Source organism: Betta splendens, chromosome 14 (genome assembly GCF_900634795.4).
Source record: "Betta splendens chromosome 14, fBetSpl5.4, whole genome shotgun sequence".
In the NCBI taxonomy this organism is placed as follows: Eukaryota; Metazoa; Chordata; class Actinopteri; order Anabantiformes; family Osphronemidae; genus Betta; species Betta splendens.
In genome coordinates, this window is record NC_040894.2 from 16752375 (window position 1) to 16779433 (window position 27059).

The 27059-nt window shown below is 44.3% G+C and overlaps 1 protein-coding gene across 5 annotated transcripts in view; it reads left to right on the plus strand.

Moving 5' to 3' along the window:
• Window positions 1–27059, plus strand: part of LOC114869280 (vasodilator-stimulated phosphoprotein-like) — a 46835-nt gene that overhangs the window by 11361 nt on the left and 8415 nt on the right. The window contains exons 3-4 of one of the 5 annotated variants that reach the window (XM_029173365.3): window positions 3888–4004; window positions 4306–4378. The exons of 1 other annotated variant lie outside the window; for it this stretch is intronic. Coding sequence is in view for 2 of the 4 variants with exons in the window: in XM_029173362.3 (XP_029029195.1) it covers window positions 26098–26354 (257 nt within the window). In the remaining 2 variants the exon portion in view is untranslated. Of the gene's footprint in view, window positions 1–3887; window positions 4005–4305; window positions 4379–24030; window positions 26355–27059 lie in introns of those variants that run through there. 3 more of the 5 variants (XM_055514368.1, XM_029173362.3, XM_029173361.3) reach the window with 3 other exon arrangements.

A 27059-nucleotide genomic window follows, 5' to 3' on the forward strand; every position in this document is an offset into this window, starting at 1 on the left:
CAACAAATCCTACCAATGGCTTGAAAGGGCTGGGCTGAAGGACAGCACAGAGGCACTCATCCTGGCTGCGCAGGAGCAGGCCCTGAGCACCAGAGCCATAGAAGCCCAGATCTACCACACCAGACAAGACCCAAGGTGTAGACTGTGCAAAGAGGCCACTAAGACAATCCAGCACAGGGATCTAGATCAGTGGCAAACAGGTAGGTAGAAAAGGGTTTAATTCAATCTTGTCGTCGTTGTACAGGCAGAGCTCAAAACCAGAGAGGCAGAATGGCAAGGGTACAGGAGGTCAGGCAAAAGGATAAGCAGGCAAAGCTATGGTACACACAAGGAAAATCCAAACTGCGATTTCAGTAATAGGTAAGCAAGACAAGGTAATGCTCAAACGGGTATGAGAACTCACAATCTGGCAAAGGACTAGTTTGAATACTGGTGGTTAAATACAGAGAGACTTGATTACTAATGAACAGCAGCTGGAACTAATGAGCTGAAGTAAAGTGCAGGAACCTCCGGCACCTCCCGGAACGGCTCCTGTGTGAAAAGAAACAAGGAAGGTGGTCTCTGCAGGACCACCAGGAGCTGAAGCTGGTACGACCACCTCCTGGAGGCCGACAGAAACTGAAGCTGGAACGACCTCCGCCTGGAGGCCGACAGGAACTGAAGCTGGAACGACCTCCGCCTGGAGGCCGACAGGGACTAAAGCTGGAACGACCTCCACCTGGAGGCCGAGAGGGACTGAAGCAGGAGTGACCTCTTCCTGGAGGCCGACAGGAGCTGCAGCTGGGACGACCTCCGCCTGAAGGCCGACAGGAGCTGGAACGACCTCTCCGCGACCGACAGGAACTGCGAGTGGGAGGACCTCCTCCTGGAGGCCGACAGGAACCGAAGCTGGGATGACCTCCACCTGAAGGTCGACTGGAACTGAAGCTGGGACGACCTCCTCCTGGAGGCCGACAATAACTGGAGCTGGAACAACCTCTCCAAGGCCGACAGGAACTGGGGCTGGGATGACCTCCTCCTGGAGGCCGACAGGGGAGCGGCTGGGACGACCTCCTCCTGGAGACCGGCAGGAGCTGCGGCTGGAAGGACCTCCTCCTGGAGGCCGTCAGGAACTAGAATGGCGTCCTCTCTGGAGCCAACGGGAACGGGAATGGTGTCCTCACTGGAGCCAACCGGAACTGGGGTGGCGTCCTCACTGGAGCCAACAGGAACTGGGGTGGCCTCCTCTCTGGAGCTGGCAGTGCTGCTTGCGGCCTCCTCTCTGGAGCCGGCAGTGCTGCATGCGGGCTCCTCTCTGGAGCCGGCAGTGCTGCGTGCGGCTGCCGAGTAGGCGGAGTAGAAGATGTTTTTCTTGAGCTTGACCAAAGTTTTGTGCCACCTGGCTGGGGCAAGGCCGGAGCCTGGGCATGACCTGACTGGACTGGAGCCTGGGCGTGACCTGACTGGACTGGAGTTTCACTAGGCGGAGACGGGCATCAAGACTGGGCGCTTCCGCATATTTTTTGGCCAGCCTTTCGAGGTCCCCGCGAATGTCCTCCGGTAGACTCAGGCAGCACAGCTCCATTACTCCGGCAAGTGATTAGGACATGCAGCCGAGCAGACAGGAAAAAGGAAAAAAAACAAAAACAGTCACTGACCTGGACGAAGTCTGGGCACTGGCTGGTCCAAGTCGGGCCAGATCGTTCCTTCAGGCTAAGGCAGGGATCGGACCCACATGCATAGTGGAAAGACACAAGATAGGCAGTAGAAATCAAGGCTTAATTCAACAATCGGTATCACAGACGGTCCAGGTCATACACAATAAGGCTCAGGTTTCAGTACTAGTGATGGGTCGTTCATGAACGATTCGTTCAATATGAACTAGTGTTTTAATTGACTCGGGAGGAACGAGTCCTCTCAGTAAACAACTCGTTCATTACGTGCAGTACCTTCTCTCGCCACATGGCAGCAGCTGCTTAAACTCAGTCAGCAGGACCGGAAACAGAAATGATTCGTTCAGGACTCACTCAACTGAGCGTCCTTCCTCAAGGATTAGTTCTTTTGTCACGTGACAGCCGAACTGCGCAGGCTCTGTAGAGCAGCAAGCGCTCTAGTTCGTTCCTGATTTGTTCCTACGGATTCTTATGGATCGTTTGTTCGTTCTTTTGTCACGTCACAGCTGTGGCTCAGCTACGGTGCTGTGTGGGCTGATAAAAAAGGAAATGAGCGATGTCTGATTTCTGTTGTTTATTTATTTGTCACCTGACAGCCGACATACAATATTTATTCATGGAATCATAATTATATGGTGGTCTTTGATTCTTGGAGAAATGTGTAGTTTAATTGTGCATATAATGTAAAGAGTGATAAGTGTGTTCATAAATATTTTTGAAAATTCTATTAACATGTTAATTGTGTTATACGTCGTCCTAAAATAATAATAATAATAATAATAATAATAATAATAATAATAATAATAATAATAATAATAATAATAATAATAATAATAATAATAATAATAATAATAATAAATAATAATAATAATGTCACATTTGGGATCAAATAAATGCACCAGGTAAATATTTTAGTGAACTTATTGTTACTTTTTGCTTTAAAAGTCTCACTAATTGTCAAAATAAGTTTTACTTAACTTTTTACTTTACGTTTAGTTCATCGTTCTCATTCATAGTTCATCGTTCACATCTCAGGCTCTGTGGCGAGCACCAAGTACTACAGTTCTTTAAGGGACTCGTTCTTATGGGTTGTTCGTTCGTTCACTTGTCACGTGACCACCGAGCTGCGCAGGCTCTGTAGCGCGCAGCAAGTGCTCCAGTTCGTTCCTACAGCTACCAAGCGACTGTCGCGCTGTTAAACAACAATGGCAGGGGAGATGCAGGACATAAGTCACGTCTATGTGGTGCGTATTTGCTAGGTTTTCATATGGTTTGAATTGCTAGTGGTCAGTATATAGTGTTTGAGAATCGCGGCCATTATTACAACGCCCACAGCGCCACCTGCTGTAAATGAATGACTGACTCGAAATTATTCATTCACTTTACTGAACGAGACTTAAAGGTCTGAGTCAGTTGAAAGAACGGAACTTCCCATCACTATTCAGTACACAAGGAGCAGGCGTAATCAGGTCCAGAGGCAGGCAAGGTTCAGCAACAGAGTAAACACGGCAACGGTACATACAGGATTAAGCAGGAGTCGGTGGTCAGAAGCACGGAACAGGATCAAGACAAGGTAAGATAAACTGAGAGTATTGCTGGAAGGTGATGACTGGCATTCAATGATCTGGCAACTGGCTGTGGTGACTAGTTGTGGTTAAATACCTGTGGGGTGATGACTAATCTGAGACAGGTGTGTGTAATGAGACCGAGACGTGAAGCGGGAACTATCAAGATGAAAACAGAAACCGGAAGTACTACAAAATATACCAGGAAACTGGAACCAAAACATGACAACTAAGTGAAAACAGAGAGTCCTTCAGAATAAAACAAGAAACCAAAACCAAAGATCTTGACAGTAGCAAATAACTTAACAGAAAACACGTGGCCTCTTAATTGTTGCTCATTAAGAGGACATGACACGATTACGGTGGCAAACGGAACACACATAAAGATATTACAAAGTGCAAGTACCGTATTTAAGCACAAAATGTACGGTAATATTCATCAATGGTAATATAAGACAATATAATTTCTTCCCCATTTCCATCCACAATAACATCTCTTACAATATAAATAATAAAATATGTTTCCATGACTTACCAAGTCCTTTTCAAAGACGTACAAAATAAAGTTCCCTTATTAAAGCAGGGTTAATACAAAAATACTCTTTCAAAGATGAGAAAAATATATCAATTAACAATTTTCAAACTTGCTTATCTTATCGTGGCTCTTCAGCTCTACACATGCCGTCGGAAAGTACCACACCAGAAAAGAAGGAAGTACAAGAATGATGTGATTGGCTGTTACTAGCCACCTGGCTCACGCAGCAGCGGGCCTTTCCAGAATAAAAAGGTGAGATTACAGATCATATACAGTAGTAGTTAAAAACATAAATCAACATAAACAATATAATTGCATACTTCTAACATGTTTTTCAACCCAAATAAAATACAGTATCATGAAGTAACATTATAGTTTAAAATAAAGTGCATATTTATCCATTTATTTATGTATTTATTGACTTTTAATTTGTCATGATAAAAGCCTACTTTAACCTCTATTTTAGCCTCGGTTACACCCTCCCTGTTTTAATCTATGCAAGTCCCTTTGCATAGTACACAATTAAACTACTTTGAGTTTGTGTATTGAATAGAACCAGTGACTGCTTCACTTAAGCTCTGGAATAAGGACTGAAATATGCTTACCAGAGGATTACCAAGCTGAGGGTAGGTTAACTGTTTGGGCACCTTCCTTGCTAGGGTAGATCATCTGACAGTCGGCTCTATGTCAGGATAATTTCTCCCATTATCATTATCAACAGTATCATCTCTGAGTATTTCAGTGTCATCTAGGTTTTCTGCAATGGTTTCAGTTGAACCAGCAATAATTTCCTCATTTGTCATCACTTCATGTTCTCCTTCCTTTGCAGGTAAGTTTCCCATTTCAGGTTCTTTGTCAACTCAAGTTAAATCTGGATGGAAAGACTACTCTGTTTTCCTCAATAGACCTTGAGATCTTCCTAGGAGGATCTGGGGGATAATAGAACTGGTAGCTTTCATCTTCCTCAAAACTGCATTCAAAATCTGGTTCACTTGTTGGGTGTTGGCGTGTACTTGGCCTATGAGGCCTGGTTTGTATAGTGGGAGGAAAATACACAGATAGCTTGTCTCTCTGACTTAACACCACATATACAGTGGACTCCCATTTATTGGTCAAATTGTTTTTTGCCTCTGAGCTCGACATTCCTTAACAGCACACGGTCACCAACTTCAAGGACAGATTCAATGACATGCTTGACATAGCGAACTTTATTACGTTCAGCAACTTTGGCAGCACTCTTGGTAGCCCATTGATAACTCTCTTGGACATGAGATTTTAGCGTTTTGACATACTGAATGTTATTTTTGCTGACATTGGTTCAAAGGGACACTGAAGGCAAGCTAGACTGGGTTACCTACAGAACATTAGCTCCTATGGCGTGAACCCGGTGCTTTCATGTTTAGTGCAATTATATGCGTGCACAAGTGGCTAGACAAAATCACACCAGTGTCTCTTATCTTCTTAAGTGCACCAAGCATGTTAAACAAGGTTCGATTAAATCTCTCCACAGGGTTTCCCCGGGGGTGATATGGAGATGTTCTGACTTTTTGTATGCCAGCAACTCACAAAGCTGTTTGACTCTTTTCGATTTAAAATGAGCACCTTGATCACTATGAATCTTTCCCGGTAATCCATAATGGACAATGAAATTCTCCCACAGGGCTTTGGCTACAGTGATAGCTTGTTGGTTTGGCGTGGGTATTGCCACTGCATATTTTGTGAAAAAGTCTGTCATGACAAGGACATACTGTGTTGCTACAGTCTAGTTTAATTGTCAGAAAATCAATGCAAAGCAACTCAAGTGGTCTGGTGACTTGGATATATGCAGGAGGTGCTGATGTTTTTCTGCAGATACATCGGTGACAACTTTTGATTTTTCTTTTAACATCTGAGGCCATTTTTGGCCAGAAGAATCTGGCTCGTATGAGGTTGAGAGTTCAGTCCATCCCCAGATGACCCGTGTCATCGTGAAGGTATTTTAAAACCATTTGTCTTAGGCTTTCAGGAAGAACAAGTTGATACAGAGTTTCTTTACCTGCTTGTTTTTTCCTATACAGGATCACATTCTGTAACTCAAGCTTGCCTATTTCACGCTGAAAAATGGGGAGTTCTGCAATTCCTTTACATACTGTAGGGGGAGGTGTTTCCCCTGATTCAAGTTGATGGATCACTTCATTGACTGCAGGGTCATTGTCACCATTCAGTATTTTAGAGAAATCTTTAATAAACCGCCTATAATACCCAGTGAACCCTAGGAAGGAACGCAGCACTTTAGGGTTTCTGGGACTTAGCCATGTTTTAAGTGCTGTAACACTTTCGAGATCTGTTTCCATGCCGTGTTGGGAGACTATGTGTCTCAAGTACCTTACAGATGAATAAAGAAACAACTTTTTTTTTCTTTTTTTTTTTTTTTGTTCTGTCCAGCAGTTTAGCAAGCAGCATATATTACGCTGAATGCCATATTGTGATGGACAGCTTTGCTTTAACAAGAAGAGTATATATAGAATATATATACTCTTCCTGATTTATGGTTTATTTAATGGTTTATTTAGCTAATCCAAAATGTGTGTGATGTTGCTGTGTTGGTGGACAGGTTAGGTTTCTGCTTTAGGGTGTGTATGCGGGAGGATGGGGGGGTGGGGGGGGGGGGGGGGGGGGGGGGGGGCAAGGGGTGCAACCAGCTGCTGAAACCAAGCAAATCTGTTAAGTAAACAATCGGAGCAAAAAAAAAAAAAAAGAAGCAGGGATGTACCTTAGGCTAACACATTCATATCTAAACAATTTTTGTACTGTGGTTTACCTTGGAGATTAATACTAATACCAATAATAGTGCTAAGGTATGTGCACATACTAATACAAACATATACATACAATATACCTATATATGTGCATTATTATACATATCCCATACTACTTAATAAAAGTCATGACATACAACACCACAAATTCCATATTCACACATTATTCATATTGGTAGTGATAAGTGTCAATAATACTTACAGTTGGATTTGGAAAGTGTCCCACTACAAGGTTAGTAAGGCTGTAGCTTAACATTATTCACCCAAAGGGTGAGGCAGACGTTGGTGCATGAACAATGCCACTTGTGGAAGCCAGGGTGATGTGAGGGGCTCGGCCACTACGCCCATCCAGCAGACAGAGGAAGGAATCCCAGCAGCCAGGGAGCCTACACACCTTCAGTTCCAGGAGGGCAGGTGTTGCGACCCAAGCCGCCCACACAGAGCCCCCCAGGCAGAGCTGCAGCAGCCACAGAGACAGCACCCGAGGCCAGAGCGGGCCACTGGAGGTCAACGCTGTCCGCCCCATGAGAACCAGGGGCAAACACTCCCCCCGGCGGGAGGGTTGGCCTGAAAGAGTAGAGCCCGAGGACCCACGGTCCGTAGGGAGCCCGCCAAAAGATGCCCCCGTGCGCAGAGTGGGGCCCGCCCCCAGTCCACCACCCCCACACGAGCGGAGCGGGGCCAACCCCATCGGCCCAACCTCATCCCCTGGTGCCACCGCGGCCTGCAGCACAAGGCCAGCAATTGGTGGGGTCAGCAGAAAAGAGACCACCCAGGCAGACGATCATCGTACCCCGGGCGAAAAACCGGACCCCCCACACTTCAACCGCACCACACGCATACCAACTCACACAAACACAGACGCATACACCCACCACATGTGCAACACACATCTTCACATCAACACATACAAACACCATAGACTCTCTCACAACAAACTAGTCAATCATACGTGAACCAATGCACTCTCAGATACATTCTCGCACCCACACCATTCGCTTGGTCACATACGTGGGGAGGGTAGGTCTCCGGTCTGCCGTCCATGTGGCCCCAGGCAGGGACCGCAGCTCCTCCCGAGCCCCGACCAACCCCCCCAACCCGGGGGAGGCAGAGGGCAGCAGAAAAAGGTACCCCAGAACCCTGCAACTCAGCTTGGACATGAGTGTGTGGAACTAAAGTGCACTGAAGGTGGGTGACACCTCCAGGAGCACAACCGCTGGCTGACGGTGTGTCCCCCGGACAGTGCCCGCCCTCGCCCTAAATGTCTTTTTGCAGTTAAAACAGGGTGGTGATCTCTCCACCAGGGCCAGTGGGCGAGGCCACAACTGGCCTCAGCCCCAGGCCCCAGTGAAGGAGCCCACCCCCGGCCTTAAATGTATGTGTATGTGACTAAGTATGAGGAACTTTGGGAGATACCCAATTCTCCGAGGGGTCCAGCAGACAGAGCCATCAATGGGAAGGCTCCGTCTACTGGCCCCCCCGGAAGGAGCCCCCAGATTCCTGGACAAGTGTGTATGACTAATGCAATTAAAACTGCAGAACATCCCACTTGGAAGGGACGGAACCAATTCCCAGTAGCCCCGGTCCCTCCATCAGCAGGACGCCCCTTGCAGACCTAAGTGAATGAATGCGGAAAATTGTAGTTGGGAAGCAGAGCACCAGGGTCCGCAGAGCCAGGTTCCCGACTGGCTCTGCTACCTATCCCACTACCCCCCACAACCCCCAGCCAGGAAGGGACAGCCGAGACCCAGGGACCGCAGTACTACTGCCCAGGCGCCACACGCAGCACAGCCAGAGCCATCCTCACCCTTCTTTCACACTTACCCATTCTCTCGCTCAAGTATGCCCATGCTCGCCCCGTGTAGTGTGACACTCAAACCCACACACATACTCTGCGGTTGTGCATTGAGGGCCAGCCTCCGCCCAGGGCCCAATGAAGGTTCTAGCCTGAGTAGTCCGCCAACCCCCCCTGCGACAGGCCCAAGCAGTTACCAGAGGGCGTCGGACCGCTAGGGCAGGCAGCGCCCCACCCGAGCAGGGTCAGCGCCCCAGGGAAAAGACACCCCTCTGAGCACAGGCAGGCACCCCCAGAGGGAGTCCCCCGGACACAGGTCACCCAGGTCTCCACCCCCAGATCCGCCCCCGCACACCGGCAGGGAGGCCCGCCTCCGGCTCCCCGGAGACAGGCACACGCCAACCCTCAAAACGGTCCCACTCCGGCACAGGGCCGCCGGTCTCAGCAGCCACCACACCCCCACCGCAGGGGACCTATGCGGCCAGCCCAGAGTCCACCAACCCGTTGTCCTGGTTCCTTAGGCAGGCAGGCACCCCCAACCACTAGTCACCCCACCACCACTGTGCCAGACATGACACAGTACGCGAGCCCCACGCATCCTTACCTGGAAATGGAATCAATCAGAGTATAGTTTTGGTCATTGATTTGATGAAGCAGACAATGTGTCTAAGGTGGTATAATCTAACAAGCTGTTCAGGTATTGAGTAATGCTTAATTTCTTTTTAGTTTTCCAGTTCATGAGGATCATTTTCTTTGCGACACAGAGGGCAGAAAGAAGTGTGTGTGATGAGTTTGTCTCTAGATCAAGCCCACTTAGATCTCCTAGAAGTCAAAGTGCAGGGGCTGCTGGGATTGGACAGCTTAACTGGGTTGACAGGTGTTCACATACTCTTTGCCAAAATTGCTGCACAGGTGAGCATGACCAGAATGCATGTAGGAATCTATCTGCTGTGTTATCTGTACAGTGAGGGCAAATATTTGAGTTTGGAACCCATTTGGACCCATTTGGAACATCCTTTGTCCTGTATAGTGAGTTCTATGAAGAATTTTGTATTGTATTAGTTGTAAATTTGTATTTTTGTCATTCTGAATAAATTAGAACATATGTTATTCCAGAACGTGTAATTAGTGGTGATATTGAGATCAGCTTCCCATTTACAGATCGGAAGGCTCACTGTCTGGTCTACATTGGAAATTAAAATATAGATTTTGGACACTGTCCTTTTCCCTGATATATCAATAAATCGCTCTATTACTGGTGGTGCTTGCATGTGGATGGCAGTATTCTTACTTTTTGCATTAAGTATTGACTTTAGTTTTTGGTATTCTAGGAAATTGGCACTAGTGATTTCATAGTGAGACACTAGTTCTTCAAAAGAGGTAAACTTGTCTCTTGTGAAAACATGTTTTAGATGTGTTATCCCTTTGATATGCCAAGTTGGAAAGTGTGTTGCCTTTTTGTTTTGTACGATGTCTGGATTGTTCCACAGAGGTGTGTTTTGGCAAAGAGTAGGCGAAGACCCATTAATTTTAAGAAACTCCCACCAGGCTTGCAGAGATGCTTTTATGCTAATGCTCTGGTAACAACTACGATGTTTGATTTTGGTGCTGATAAAGGGCAGATCTGCAACTTTAATATTTCCACAAAATGTTTGTTCAATGTCTATCCAGGAGGACTCTGCTGGCATGGGTTTTATCCATTTGTGGACATGGTTCAGTCTATTGGCAAGAAAATAGTGGTGGAAGTTAGGTAGTTCTAGGCCGCCGCAGCGTCTGGATTTTTGAAGAGTTTTTAAACTAATTCGTGGTGGCTTGGTTTTCCACAAAAACTGTGAGATGTAGGAGTCTAATGTCTTAAACCACGCCTGGGCTGGCTGAGTTGGAATCATTGAGAATATGTAATTAATTTTTGGCAGGATCATCATTTTTATGGTGGCAATTCTTCCCATAAGTGAAATGGGTAGGGACTGCCATCTTTTGAGGTTGGCTTCTATTTGTTTTAATAATGGATTGTAGTTTAGATCAATAAGCTCTGATAGCCTAGACGACAATTCAATGCCCAAGTATTTAATGTTCCCTAAATGGAGTGTGGTAGAGGAGATGTTAGTCACCTTAAGGTTAAGTGGTAGCACTATAGATTTGGTCCAGTTAATAGAGTACTCTGAAAGTCCTGAGAATTCATCTATGAGGCTGATAGTTGTAGGAAGAGACGTCTGTGGCTCCAGGAGACACAGTAACACATCGTCAGCATATAAACTTATTTTATGATTTACTGATTTGTTCGATATTCCAGTAATTCCTTCATGCTGTCTTATTGCTGCGGCTAGAGGTTCAATAAATATTGCAAATAGTGATGGGGAAAGTGGGCAGCCCTGTCTTGTCCCTCTATGCAGATTAAACCTTGGTGAGATCTGGTTGTTTGTTCTGACTGCAGCGTTTGCTGAGTTGTATAATATTTGGATCCAGTCTATGAATGTTTCCCCAACGCCGAATTTGTGCAGAGTGGCTAAAAGAAACTTCCAGTTTACTCTATCGAAAGCTTTTTCTGCATCTAAGGAGACGATGGCTGACTCTAGTTTATGGATGGTGACATAATCAATTAAATTAATTAGTCTGTTCATATTGTTTGTTGACTGTCTACCTTTAATGAAGCCTGTTTGATCAGAGTGAATTATATATGGAGTGATTTTTTCTAATCTTCTAGCAAGTGCTTTACACACTATTTTTAGATCTACATTTATTAGTGAAATTGGTCTATAACTCGATGGGAGTGTAGGGTCTTTCCCTGGTTTTTGGAGCAGGCTTATGAAGGCAGAATTCATATTTGTGGGTAATGAATGTTTTTGTTTAATTTCCATTTTGTAAAAGCTGGGTGCCAGCATGGACCAGAACTCTTTATAAAATTCAGTTGGGAATCCATCTGGTCCTGGAGCTTTTTTATTGGGCATCTCCTGCAGAGCTTCATGTAGTTCTGCCAAAGATAACAATGAGTCTAGAGTTGTAGATTGTTCTTCATTTAGCTTTGGCAGTTCTAGTTTATTCAGAAACGCCTCTATGGCTGAGGTGGGTGGATCTATTTGGGACGTATATAACTCTTGGTAAAAGTTTTTAAAGGTATCATTTATTTCATGGGGATCACGAGTAATGTTGCCTTCCTTATTAGTTATTGAATGGATGATTTGTTTCTCTATTATTTTTTAATTGGTTAGCTAGAAATTTACCACATTTGTTAGCATGGTCAAAGTTCTCCCAGCGTAATTGGTCTATCTGAAACTGAGTTTTGCAATCAATTATATTATTTAATTTCAGCTTTAGATTCTTTAGGTCTTCTAGGACATCATTGGTTGGAGAGGCAGCATGTTTAATCTCTAGAGATTTTATTTTTTTGCTCTAATTCTAATTCAAGTAACATGTCCTTTTTTTTTCTTGTGTGATGAATATAAAATAATTCTACCGCACATAACTGCCTTCCCAGTCTCCCAAAGAACACAGGGTGAGATTTCCGGTGTATCGTTGATTTCTATAAAGGTTTTCCATTCTCTCCTGACATAACTGATGAAGTCTTGATCATTGAGTAATGATGTATTAAACCTCCAATTCCTGGTTGATGGTGTGGCTGTCTTAATCAACAAAATGGACATTGGTGCATGATCACTGATTGTGATAGAGTGAATATTGGTGTCAGAGACATCTTGTAAGACTGAGTTATTTACTAAAATATAATCTATACGGGAGTGAGAGTGGTGAACTGGTGAGAAAAAGGTATATTCCCTGGATGTAGGATGAAGAGAACGCCATGTGTCACAGAGACCGAAGTCATCCATGTACTGTTTTAAGGTCTGTACTGATTGCCAGTTCCTGTTGCTCACAGCTTTGCTTAGCCTGTCCAACTCTGGGTTAAATACTAAATTAAAGTCCCCTCCTACTATAAGTTTGGAACCAGAGTGAGCAGACAGTGATGTGAAGAAGCTGTGAAAGAAAGAGGGGTCGTCAACATTAGGGCCATACACATTAGCTATGCAATATTCAATGTTTCCTATCAAGATATTAATGATTATATATCTCCCTTCTGGATCTACAATGGTATCGTTATGCGTAAAGTTAATCTTTTTATTTATCAGGATGGCGACCCCTCTTTGTTTAGAATTGTAACCGGCTTAGTAAGCATGTGGGAACTCTGCTGATGCCAGAGTGTAATTTATAATTTTGGGAATATGAGTTTCCTGTAGTAAAACAATGTCTGCTTGTAGGGTTTTCAAATGGTTAAATATTTTAAATCGTTTCTCCTTCTTATTGATTCCACGTACATTCCAAGTGACAATCTTCAGTGGTGTCATATCTTACCTGACTGCTGTGGATCACTAGTCTTATGTGTATGTAGTGTGACAGACTTTAGGTGTGTGGCTAACCTTAAGTACCTGTGTATTCTGAGTTGTGTGTTATCTATGTATGTGCACGTGTTTCCCCTGTGCAGTAGATGTTTGTGTGTGGTTGCTGGAGGGCTACATAGCTGGCTGACTATGTGGAAGAAGAATAGAGAAAAGAAGGATGTAAACAGTGTGGAGTGAAAGTAGGTGAAGGAAAAAGAGTAAAGGGAAGGGAAATTAAAGTGAAAGGAAAGTGAGTGATTACGTATGGTGAGCGCTCTGCAAAGTGAGTGAGTGAGTGACATTAGATTGACAATGAACATTTACATGAAACATCTGCGAGAGAACGAGTTTGAATACTGGATGTAAAGTTATAACACATAGTTGCATTGCATCTATTATTTTTTTAACAAACCTTATACATTAAACCATTGTTTTTACATACCACCTGCTAGTAGAGCCACAGAGTTGCTTCCCGGTCCCGGTAGAGCTCTCCGTTGACGTACAGTTTGTCGACGCTGATAACAGCCCTGCAGCCTTCTGCCATGAACCTCTTACAGATGGGGAACAGTCGGCGGCGGCGGCGGTCGAGGATCTCCTTGGGAAACTGGTCGTTGACGCTGTAGTCGGTTCCCTTCAGCTGTCCGCCCCGGCTCTTAACCAGTTCCTTCTGCTTAAAGTCATGAAACTTGGCAACGATGGGTCGGGGGCGCTGGCCATCCGGTGGTCTTCCTCCAAGTCTATGCGAATGGTGGAACGCCATCTTGTCCGCTGGAATCTTCATCTGTTGTTTAAGGAAGTTTTTAATTGTGGTTTCCTCCGCCTGTTCTGGAATCCCCGAGAACACCAGGCTGTCCCTCATGCTGCGGGCCTGCAGATCGATAATGCCTTCTTTTATTTTTTTATTTTCGGCCGCTAGCTGAGCCACATCCTCCGTCAGGGACTGCACCGTTCCTTTCAGGGCCTCGTTCTCGGTGGCGAGAGAAATCACCTGCTGCTGGCTGAATTCCAGGGAGTCGCGGAGGGCCATAAACTCTTTGTGGAGGAGTTCCACTAGCGCCAGACGTGCGTTGAAACTTGATATTTTTTTCTCGATTGTCCGTGATGTTTTTATCCGCCGAGCTAGCTCCAGGTGACTCAGGTGAGTCAGACGGACGGGAACGCTTGTTGGGAGCCGTCTCCTTTTTCCCCGTTACCAGACGCTCGAAGCACTCGTCGATATACTCGAAACTTTCTTCGGTGTTATCCAGAATGGTAGGGTGGTTGATTATTTTCCGTAAAATAAGGTAGTTATTTATTTATTTAAATTGGCGGATAGTTTGTCGCGCTGTTGTTTACTACCGGTGTCGCGCCGCCTTGTTGAATTTCTCGTGCTGTTCTCGCAGAGTCTCGCGTTCTCTCACAGCATCGCGTCTCTCACAGCATCACAACACTTTTCAAGGGAACATTTCAACACGTATTCCCTAAGACGGCTAAGTACATGGAGAAGGCGGTTTCATGTTGTTCAAGGGTTTTGGAGAACTGTTGGGGGACCTCATCTGTATAATCTGTTATTAACAGAATTATTATTAAGATCCCACATGCTCAAACAAAGGAGGCACTGCGTCCTGCATGTAATGTCTTCATCCTGATAGTAGAGAGTGACAACAAAGAGATTTCAAATCCGAGCGCCAAAACCAGGCGCCTGGCTGGGGAACCATACCTGGCTCCCCCGCTAAGACGTCAGGACTCCCCGCGGCGACGGAACAGGAACTTGGACGTCAGCCATCCTGGTTAAACATGATTATAAAAGCCACCGTGACCGAAGACTCGTCCCTTGTTCTCTTCGACCCTCTCCCTTTTTCTTCTAATCTTCAAGACCACTGAAACTGCCAGCTTAACTGCCTCACTCGCCGCCGCATCAGCTGATCACGACGCGGTCACCGCAACGCACACCTGGACCGGACCAGACTGCAACAGCGCAAGCACGCACACAACGCCAAATCTTCTCACCAGGATTAAGCAGTAAGGCAGAGGCATTCCCTTCAAGTCTGAGCAGAGAAGCCAACCAACTTAGATACAATTGAGACTGTATTGGCTATTCTGAATTGGTTATTGGTCCCTGGCAACAGGGTGGTGCCCCGTAAATTAAGTAATTATTAATTCTATTAATAATTATTAAATCAATAATAGTGAAGTGTTTCACTTACCAAACTATAGACTTTGTCATATAGTTATATATATTTAAGCTAATAACTAATTTGTTAATCACAAATTATAAACATAATTGGTATCTCCACTCAAGAGCTATAAATCCAATCATTATAATTTGTGCTCCTCGCATATCCCCAACATAATTGGTGCAAACCTGTGAGGTTAATCAAACTCAGCCCTTTAAGACTAGGTGGTGTTGCTAATTCACTTGGCACTACCACCACCCTCACATTGCCCCAACAGAACACTATAAGGTTGTCTAAAAAGAATAGGACTTCTTTAAGATTAATGTCCCCCATGCACCACTCCACTAGCCTTTGAAACATGCTGGGAGCATTCGTTATGCCCTTGGGTATTTGTTTGAACTCCCAGAACCCCATAGGACATACAAAGGCTGTTTTGTGTTTGTCTTTGTCGTCAACTTCAGTCTGGTACTAACCGCTTTTAAGGATGTGGACCGAGAACCAGAGAGCTGAGAAAGCATACAAGTCGGGAGGGCATACAAGTCTTTTTAATAGTATTTAAAGGACACTGATCATACTTTTATTCTAAAAAATATTGGACTTTAATGTCTCTGTAAGGTCTCTGTAAATTTTCATCCCATAAAACCCTTTAGATCGTCCACACTGCCCCTGTCAATTTGTGGTTCTCACTCCCCTTGAGCAAATGCTGTGTTTTCTGGGCGTGTCGCAAGCCAAGCTGCTCGCCACACCTCTGTGCGGAAGCGCCAAAATTTTTTTTTTTTTTAATTGGCTTTATGGATACGAGCCACCGCACGGTTACGATGAGTACTAGGTGGCAGCAGTGCGACACTGAGAATGCATTCCAACGCAATCCTCAACAGAAGAAGAAGACCCACTACATGACTGCACGACAATAGCCAGCCAGCTGGTTCGGTAGCGTAGTAGAACCATACATCTACGATCCCGAATCTGACCCTGAAGCTGAAGAGGAGGCTGTTGAAGTAACCACATTTCGGCTGATGCAAAATGTGTCTCATTGGTAATGTCGCATTTACTTCCATTTAATTGATTTATGTAATTTGCAAAGCGACTAGCAGTTGCGATTTCAGGTTTGACAGCCTCCTTGCATGTGGGTAACTGGGATGTGCCCCACTACAGTATAGAAAAGACAATGTTAAATTTACTGTAAATTGTATTGGTCCAACAAATATAATGGCTATGGTACACAAGCTATAGGTAACTGACCAGATAAGCAGCAGTTATTGTAGAGATGTAACTAATTAGCAACTAAGCTTGCAACACAACAAAGTAATAATTCCAACTAATCATGTTAGAATTTGATAGAACAATGACATAACCCCAAATCACAAGTTTAGGCTGTGACACAGGACGGGGTAATAACAAACATAACCGTGTTCATCTGCAGTTTCTTATTGTAGCGAGCGACCAGCTGTAGCTCTAAAGTGCAAAGGCCTAACAGCATGCTAACGGCTAACGCAACACACAAATAGGAGCAGCAGCACATGTCAACAGGACAAAAGCTTAATCCACCGCTCCCTGCTTGTAGCCGCTCGAAGGCTAGGAGCTATCAGCTGTTCCCCCCAGGTGTATGCGATTTCAGAAAAAGGACAAAAGCTAGACCCACCGCTCCCTGCCTGTATCCGCTCGATGCCGATAGCCATTAGCTTTTCTCCACACAGGTGTGTGGCTGCAGGAGCCCACACGACTGGCTGTAGCCGTTAGCGTAGCTAGCTACTAACTTGCCTCAAACATAGGTTACTACATTTTAAACAGACAAACTAACATTTTAAAACATTATAAATATTAAGCATATACTTACTTCAGTGAGTGACTGATGGACTGTAGAAATAGATCCTTTTTTTCCAACAGGAGCCGTGAAACAAATCCAGCATTGTACGCACCCTCCTTTGAAATGCACATACACATCAATGCTGAGGCAATGTTTCTGGCACCGGTCCATTTAAAATAAAGGTGACCCACAGAGTCCTCACTCGTTGATCCCTGGGTAAAGTGAATAGACTTTGGTGTTGGTTAGAACACCCAAGAACTGAACACCTTCTGTGAGAGGACATGTGTGCTGCCATGTTCGTCTGTTCGCGGTGAGTGAGAGGGGGGGGGGTGGCGGAAGTCCACTTTTGGTTCGGGATCATTGTGGGGGTGGTGGTTCAGGAATTGCAGGGAGAACTTCCTACCAATGTGACAACAACTGGGGAACGGTCTCAGAGTAGGACGAGGTCTGTCTCCATTGGATGAGAAAATTTACATTATCAAAATGTGAAAAAAATGCATTTGCATTTCTACCGTGCTCAGTATGTGTAAATGTGACCCATAGAGTCATAGGAACGCTCCAATATGTCTAAAAAGTGGATTTTGCATGATATGACCCCTTTGCCATTTTTTTTTCTACTACCACTATTGGGGATGAAAAAGGGGACTCGGACTTACGGATTAACAGCGTCAAGATCTTGGGATCTTATCGGGCAGGCTGCATGCTTAAGAGGGGTCTCATCACTCAGATTTATCTGGTGCTTTACTTTGTTAGTGCACCCAAAATCTGTGTCATTCTGTGCAAAAACATCTGGCATTGCACTGAGCTTCTGTATGATCCGCTCTTTCCATTCAGCAGGAAGAGGGAAGTCTGCAAATTTTAGCTCCAAAAGCAGAGGTGCACTGGTTGGAACACTTTGGCACTTGCTGGGTTTTGGGATCTGCTTTGCTGGCAATGCTTCCTTGACTGCGTGCAGTAATGACACTTTTCAGTAGACTTGTTGCGGTTCCTTGCTCTGCTCGGTTTCTCAGATTTGAGACGTGTCTCTTTAGAAGCACTCATTTGTCCCACAATGAGGGCTTGCTTTAGATTAACGGCTGGTTTTGATTGTTTTTTTGTCCCATATTGACTCTTTCAACTGTTGTTGCTTCTCAGCAACCAAGGATGGATTCGGTTCATTGGAGCATGAAGACACAATGTGACCATCTTCACCACATTGGAAACAGTACCAGCTTTGGTCTACTTTTTGTAGTTGGGGTTACTGACTCAGATACTTTTCTTTTAGATTTGATGTTTGAACAGTCTTTCAGTTTATCCACTTTCTTTGGATGAGAACTTGGTGGTTCAGTTCTAGCCCTGGCTCTGGAGCCCTGGACTTGTGTCCTTAGTTCTTTGATCAGAGTGTTGGAAGAAGTTCTAGATGGATCTGCCTTTTGGACATTTACAGTCATAGCCCTAAAAGTGCCTTTACCGCAATCAGCTTTAATTTTCAGTGCAGTATCACCTTGTTTTTACCGCGTTGGAGTGTGTATTACGTCTTTTTGGCCTATAGGTGGCGATCAGCCCCCACACTGGCCCCTATTACGCCGTACTAAGACCATGTTATATGGGCCCACGTAGAGTAACATTACAATGTCTTGGTGGTGTAATGGTTAGTTATTGTCTTGACCCGTTTTTTATTTTTATTTTTTTGTCCCGGGTTCGAATCTCGGTGGAAGCAGAAGTTGTAATTACTGAACAATTAGCGTTGTTATCTCACCTACTGTGTGCTTCTTCTCTTATTGTGTGCAATCAACAAAGAATGGGCAGCAGGGCGACACGGTCTCTGTACGTTCTAAGAGTTTGATTTCCCCACCAGAGTAAAAGCTGGGAAAACGAGAAAACGACTTGTTTTCTCGTTTTCCTTTTCCTCAAAATGAGAAAATGGAAAACAGCTTCAAATCCAATTCCAGGTCTACTTTTGAAAACACTGTTTTCAGCTCGTTTATTGTTTTTTAACACGCTGCTTTGATTAAATTCTGTTTGTCAGTTGTATAATGAGAAATGAGAAAACAGTCTGTGTATGTTCCAACAGTTTGATTTCCCCCTCAGAATAAAAGCTGGGGAAACGAAAAAAATGACTTGTTTTCCGTTTTTTTTCCCTCAAAACGAGAAAATGGGAAACGGCTTAAAATCCAATTTTGGGTCTAGTTTTGAAAACAATGTTTTCAGCTCGTTTATTTGTTTTTAACATGGTGCTGTGATTAAATTCCGTTTTTCGCTTAAGTGAAACGGGGAAATAGATGTTCTTTGTATTTTATTTTCTGGACAACTTAACCAGAAAACGGCTTGATTTCACCTGATGTTGTCTGGAAAGGAAAATATAAATCCATTACTTAAGCCCTTGAGCACCGGATTCCTGTCGTCTTTGTACTGTGTTTCAAAATAAGAGTCTCACGGAAAACGAGAAAACGACTCGTCTCGTTTTTCCAGCTTTTACTCTGGTGGGGAAATCAAACTTAGAACGTGCACAGACGCGACACACCCGACAGTACTTAAACACGAGGACATACTGTATAATGACAGCAGCAACTTCAGCAATTGACAACAAACACTAGTGTGCATTAAATACTTGATCCAAGTCATCTGCCTATGAATAAGTGGCTCCTCAGCACCAAATCGTTGGAACGTCACATCACTGTCTGCTTCAGACGGTGACGCCACTTTCCAGATTTTCTTGTTGCCTGCATTTGCTCATGCATACATTTCTGGTTATGCTCTATCTGGACACATCATCTGGCATTCGGGCTCTTACGTTTCATTCAGAGTCAGAGCAAACTATAGGTTATTGCGGTCTGAATAAATTTTAGGACTGGTTTCTCCACCAACTTAAAAGCTGCTATAACTTATGTTATCATACTTATATTGTCGTATTGGATTGAATGGAGGAGGGACTGTGTCTCTCGGCTGGCCTTGGAACTGCGTAAAGACATCAGCAGCTTCGGCAATTGAAAACAAACACTAGCGTGCACTAGCGAGCAAAGACACATAATAATCTATAATATTCAAAAATGAACTACTCTACATTTAATGATACAATAACATGACATTGTTTTTTGTGCTTAATGCACCCGTTGCGCAGTGGGGACGCAACCGTACTGCAGTAAAAAAAAGGTGGTCGCTTTGAAGTGCTACAACTGTATCTTCAATAGTTGACATTGCAGTTCCGATATTTGTGCTTTTGTTTCAGTGAGGTCATACTGTTCTGTATGTTCTGGAATTTCTGTGGTGGCAGACATAACTTTTGAAGCTACTTTAGATCTGGCTGCAGCAATGTGTTTTTTCATTCTGCTCTTTTTGGCTAAAAACTTGTCTTTTTCTGCCCTCAATTGTAACAGTAGCTCAGAAAATGAGTGTTTGTCATCTTTTCTCTTTCGAGCTGCAGGTCTGCTAACAAAGCTCTATCCCAACATCCCTGACAAAAATGTAGCAAGAGGTGTCGGCTAAAACACCTCCTCTGTTCTGAGCTTTAGACAGAGCTGTGTAGCCGATGGAGAAATTGTGACGGCTTTTCCCTTGCATCCTGCAGTGTGTTTAGGAACTTGGTGTTGTGTAAAAATTCATAAAGTTTATAAAGTAATTACTGTTGAGATTTCAGGAGACAATGTTACAAAATAATACGGCACCTGCTGTACTACAACAGCAGCCACTGTGGCACGTGTGGATAATAGCACTCACTGGGTCACGTGTGTAAGGAGGAGACCCTGTTATGCAACTGGAGTGTACCACCAAGACCATTAAAACTACAGTGTTTTACTGACCTAGATAAGGCAGGTGTGGAGGAGTGCAGCTTCTGCTTCAAGCACCTGACCTAGAGTAACCTGACCTTGGGAAACTGAAGGTTTGGAGGGGAGCTTATGCTTGGGTAAAAAAAATATAATAAAATAATGGTCAAAAACACCCTAAAAGGTCAAGATGATGATCTAACATCCGGGGAGCTGAATCCCGCCCCGTGAGCAATAGGTATATAAGGTGATGTTGTGACCAAAAATTCTCAATCTGTCTTGTCTTCTGTCATTTTTCTATGGAATAAACGCTTTGTCGACCCTGGATCTTACTGCTCTGGACATTTTTTGAGACCCTGCGGTTGGGACTTAGAATAATTTTGGGATCTGGCTACTGTGACTTGCTTTGGACTTAGTTTATTTTCCACACTTTGAGAGTTATATCTTTTCACCTCTTTGGGAAGTTACTAATTTTCTGGAACTTCACTACTGTGCATTTAGTTCATTTTTCTTCTTTTTGGGATTTACCATTTAATCTCTGGAATTTATATATTTAGAATTTTATCATCTCATTAAAGGATAATTTACACACCTATTGGATTTATAAAAGCTCAGTCAGATTAGAATACAAAAATTAAAGGCTTTAGTGTTGGACACGACATTAGCAAAGAGCTCATCGCCGTCCTCCATGTTGCCAAATACAGTAGTAAGCAGTTCAAGGTAAGCAGAAGGCAAAGCTTTAGGGCCCAAGGGCTTGACTATGTTTGTCACAGGTTGCACAATTGTCTGCGTGGTTTTGCCAACCTTGCCTGTACCGGAAAAACCGCCAGCTGTGTACCGACTTTTCCCTGTCTGACTAAGAGCACATTAAAGGGGTCATAACTGCTCTGGCTCTGCGGACCCTGGTGCTCTGCTTCCCAACTACATTTCTCTGCATTCATCCACTTAGGTCTGCAAGGGGCGTCCTGCTGATGGAGGGACCGGGGCTACTGGGAAGTGGTTCCGTCCCTTCCAAGTGGGATGCTCTGCAGTTTTAATTGCATTAGTCATACACACTTGTCCAGGAATCTGGGGGCTCCTTCCGGGGGGGCCAGTAGACGGAGCCTTCCCATTGATGGCTCTGCCTGCTGGACCCCTCGGAGAATTGGCTATCTCCCAAAGTTCCTCATACTTAGCCACATACATTTAAGGCCGGGGGTGGGCTCCTTCACTGGGGCCTGGGGCTGAGGCCAGTTGTGGCCTCGCCCACTGGCCCTGGTGGAGAGATCACCACCCAGTTTTAACTGCAAAAAGACATTTAGGGCGAGGGGGGGCACTGTCCGGGGGACACACCGTCAGCCAGCGGTCGTGCTCCTGGAGGTGTCACCCACCTTCAGTGCACTTTAGTTCAACACACTCACGTCCAAGCTGGGTTGTAGGGTTCTGGGGTACCTTTTCTGCTGCCCTCTGCCTCCCCCCGGGTTGGGGTCCCTGCCTGGGGCCACATGGACAGCAGGCTGGAGACCGACCCTCCCCACGTATGTGACCAAGCGAATGGTGTGGGTGCGAGAATGTATCTGAGAGTGCATTGGTTCACGTATGATTGACTAGTTTGTTGTGAGAGAGTCAATGGTGTGTGTGTGTGTGTTGATGTGATGATGTGTGTTGCACATGTGGGTGGGTGTATGCTTCTGTGTTTGTGTGAGTTGGTATGCATGTGGTGCGGTTGAAGTGTGGGAATCCGGTTTTCCGCCCGGGGTACGATGATCGTCTGCCTGGGTGGTCTCTTTTCTGCTGACCCCCACCAATTGCTGGCCTTGTGCTGCAGGCCGCTGTGGCGCCAGGGGATGAGGTCGGGTCGATGGGGTCGGCCCCGCTCCGCTCGTGTGGGGGTGGTGGACTGGGGGCGGGCCCCACTCTGGGCGCGGGGGCATCTTCTGGCGGGCTCCCTACGGACCGTGGGTCCTCGGGCTCTACTCTTTCAGGCTGACCCTCCCGCCGGGGGGAGTGTTTGCCCCTGGTTCTCATGGGGCGGACAGCGTTGACCCCCGGTGGCCCACTCTGGCCTCGGGTGCTGTCTCTGTGGCTGCTGCAGCTCTGCCTGGGGGGCTCTGTGTGAGCGGCTTGGGTCGCAACACCTGCCCTCCTGGAACTGAAGGTGTGTGGGATCCCTGGCTGCTAGGATTCCTTCCTCTGCTTGCTGGATGTGCGTAGTGGCTGAGCCCCTCACATCACCCTGGCTTCCACAAGTGGCATTGTTCATGCACCAACGTCTGCCTCACCCTTTGGGTGAATAATATTAAGCTACAGCCTTACTAACCTTGTAGTGGGACACTTTCCAAATCCAACTGTAAGTATTATTGATACATCACTACCAATATCAATAATGTGTGAATATGGAATTTGTGGTGTTGTATGTCATGACTTTTATTAAGTAGTATGGGATATGTATAATAATGCACATATGTATCTATATTATATGTATATGTTTGTATCAGTATGTGCACATACCTTAGCACTATTATTGGTATTAGTATTAATCTCCAAGGTAAACCACAGTACAAAAGTTGTTTAGTTATGAATGTGTTAGCCTAAGGTACATCCCTGCTTCTTTTTTTTTTTTTTTTTTGCTCCGATTGTTTACTTAACAGATTTGCTTGGTTTCAACAGCTGGTTTCACCCCTTGCCCCCCCCCACCCTCCCGCATACACACCCTAAAGCAGAAACCTAACCTGTCCACCAACACAGCAACATCACACACATTTTGGATTAGCTAAATAAACCATTAAATAAACCATAAATCAGGAAGAGTATATATATTCTATATATACTCTTCTTGTTAAAGCAAAGCTGTCCATCACAATATGGCATTCAGCGTAATATATGCTGCTTGCTAAACTGCTGGACAGAACAAATGAAAAAATAAATAAATAAAGGGGTTATAACATGCAAAATTCACTTTTTTGACATTTTGGAGCGTTCCTATGACTCTATGGGTCACATATACACACACTGAGCACGGTAGAAATGCATTTCCTCCTTTTTTCACATTTTGAAAACATAATTTTTCTCATCCAATGAAAACAGACCACGACCTACTCTGAGACAGTGTCCCAGGTTTCGTCACACTGGTAGGAAGTTCTCCTTGCAAATCCTGAACCACCACCCCCACAATGATCCCGAACCAAAACTGGACTTCCGCCATTTCCCCCCTCTCACTCACCGCGAACAGACAAACATGGCAGCACGCATGTCCTCTCACAGAAGGTGTTCAGTTCTTGGGTGTTCTAACCAACACCAAAGTCTATTCACTTTACCCAGGGACCAACAAGTGAAGACTTTGTGGGTCACTTTTATTTTTAACGGACCGGTGCCAGAAAAACTGCCTCAGCATTTATATGTATGTGGATTTCATTTTACCTCGGACTGCTTCGAGAATGAGGAGGCATACAATGCAGGGTTTGCTTTGCGGCTCCTGTTGAAAAAGGGATCTATTCCAAGAAATCCGTAATCCCCTTGCTGAAGTAAGTACATGTTTGATACTTAAGATGTTTAAAATGTAGTAACCCACGTGTGAGGCAAGCTAATAGCTAGCTAGCTATGGTAATGGCTACAGCCAGTCGACCGAGCCTTTGTCCCCTTCAAATGTGCTTATGTGGGCTCCTGCAGCCACACACCTGTGTGGAGAAAAGCTAATGACTATCGGCGTTCAAGCATCGGCTACAAGCAGGGAACAGTGTGTCGAGCTTTTGTCCTTTGCTTGCAATCATGCACACCTGGGGAGACGGTAAAGGCTATACCCAGTCCGTCCAGGCGGTCTGGGTCTCTCCAGCTGGAATCGTAGGCACGTAGCTTTGCTCCTGTATTTTCTACCTCACCATTATCAGCTACACAGACGACTAATTGTGCCACTGCCGTGTTGCAGTTACTGCTAATTACTACAGCAAAACAAAGAGGTAAGCGGCAATGTCGCACACGATTCCACATGTGCTACCGTGGTCCGCTGCAACCACACACACCTGGGGGTGAGCTAGTAGCTAGTGCCCTGCTAGCGGCTGAGCGCGGTAGAGCGAGCTTTTATGCTTCCAATCACGCACACCCAGGGGAAGGTAAAGGCTATACCCAGTCCGTCGTGCCCGCAAAGCTTTGCTCCTGTATTTTCTATAGCTGTTAGTGCGCCATTACCTCGCTATTATCAGCTAAACAGACAACTAATCATGCTACTGTCGTGTTGCAGTTACTGCTAATTACTACAGCCACACAGAGAGGTAAGCAGCAATGTCGTACACGTGACAACTAAGTCCTTTCAAAATAAAAGCGGAAACTAACATGAACAGAAACCGGAAGTGCACAAAAAATAAAACAGGAAACAAGGCCAAAACCTGACAGTGTTAGCCTAAAGTACACCCCCCCTCCCTCACACACACACCCCAACACAAAAACTCAACCTGTCTACCAGCACAACAACATCACACATATTTAGGATGACCTAAAATAAACATTAAATAAACCATTAATCAAGAAGAGTATATATATATTTTTTATATACTCCTCTTGTAAAAGCAAGTCCATCAGAATACGGCATACAGCCTAATACATGCTGCTTGTTGAACTGCTGGACAGAACAATTAATTAAAATAAATAAATAAAACAGATGTAAGACAAAACATAAGATATTAATTGCAGAACATAAGTCATAAATCATATAATAACTGCATAGAATAAAGAAGAAACTATTTTTCCATTACACCCGCATCGTTTGATGGACACCATGTAGACACCTGTTTGTAGACACTTTGTTTCATTAAACCAATCAATAGCATAGTCTTTACCATTTACTGTAGAAACCACAACCATTTTAATTTGATTATGCCTAATCAGCTCCTAATGCACAAAATGGGGTTTAAGAGTGTAATGGTTTAAAAATAAGTGTATTATTGCATTGTAGTAACTTGAAAAAAGGGCTTAACTAAACACACAGACACACACACACACACACACACACACACACACACACACACACACACACACACACACACACACACACACACAACCACAATTCAATTCTAACCCAAAAAATGACAGGCCTTCAAAGTAGGGAAAAAAACTGATAGAAAAAAAGTTTTTTTGGTTCTCACTTCGATGCAAGTACAAGAACACACACATTTGACTAAGTAAAAAATTATACAAATCCAAAAAACTAATAGCATATTTTACAAAAATGTCTTCCTACTTTCTTTGAACTAATATTTATTCAGTGTCTGTGCTGCAAAAAGGAGGAAGTCTTCAGTTCTTCTTTCAGTGCAACCACAGTTAGCATTGTTGCGATACTCATTACTGTAGCTCATTACAGAGGTACTAACACTGTACATTTTAGCTTATGAATACTGGTCCAGACAGACTGGTCCCCTCCCCTCACACACACACACATACTTCAAAGTATAAACTAAGAGCATGAAGCATTCACAAACCTACAGTAGCACAATCTTTAAATATTAGCTAAGTATTACTTTATACAGTTGGCTGTTAGATAAAAATATTAGAAGTGTGAAAGTGCATCAGTGTCACTTTCTTGCTGGGGTATGGGTTTCAGTATGACATATTTAAAGTAAACTGAAAATAAATGCCTAAAGGAAAAAGTACCCCCTTCCCTGCAAAGACAAATGATGAAGGAAGGGGGAAAGAGAAAGCAGGGCTATGCGACAGCAGACAGAGAATGAGAATTTGACAAAATGTGTGAAGGAGACAAGAACAGGAAGGCAACAAAACCGTAGCTCGGAAATGAGAACACATGCAGAAGTACAAGTGGTTGGAGTTGAACAGTGCTCTGAAAGTGAACGACAGAGGCGCATAAGTAGGACTCAGAACAAGTTTGATTCAGCAGACACACTCGTAGATGAGAACCAGCCCCAAAACAAGGGAAGTTTAAGACTGTGCCACTCTTGGAACATGAGGTAAGTTTTAATAACGGTGAAAACCAGCTGATTGACTGGAAACATGCAGGATGGTGGTTAACACTGCTCTGCACCTTGACTCTTCATTTATGTGTCGTCTCCTGGGTTTTACATGTCCCATGTGTAGAATGGCACAGTCAGAGTAGGATTATCAGTGTCATTATTATATAGGAGAAACATTAGTTTGTGCTCACGATTTTACAGATAAACACCATATTAGGCAGCATTGTACACAGGAGCACAGGAAGTGGTCAAAATATGAAAATCTCTTGGGCAGGAAGTAGATATTTCACACAGGCTACAAACCGAGACACAATAATGAAGAACCCAGAGCAGGTTGCAGATTAAGTAGTTCCTACTTTATACTACACCTGCAGCCTTGTCTATTTATTTACATTAAAAGTACATTTACTGTAGCAAGTTCTGAACTGAAATCACTAGTCACAAATCAAGTTGTACTTAAGTCGAGTCTTTCTATTTCTTGTCACTTGATTCCTATTTCGTAATGAATCCAGATAGACATGCAGCATTTCACTCCACTGCTTCAATACAGGTACAGCTGAAATCAGTACAAATAATAAATAAAATAATAATATTAATAATAATAAAATATACATGGTGAATATAAAATAATCCATCATCGTATCTTGACCAGACAGTAACTGAAATGAGAAGCACTGACTGATCTATGGATTCTCCTCATCT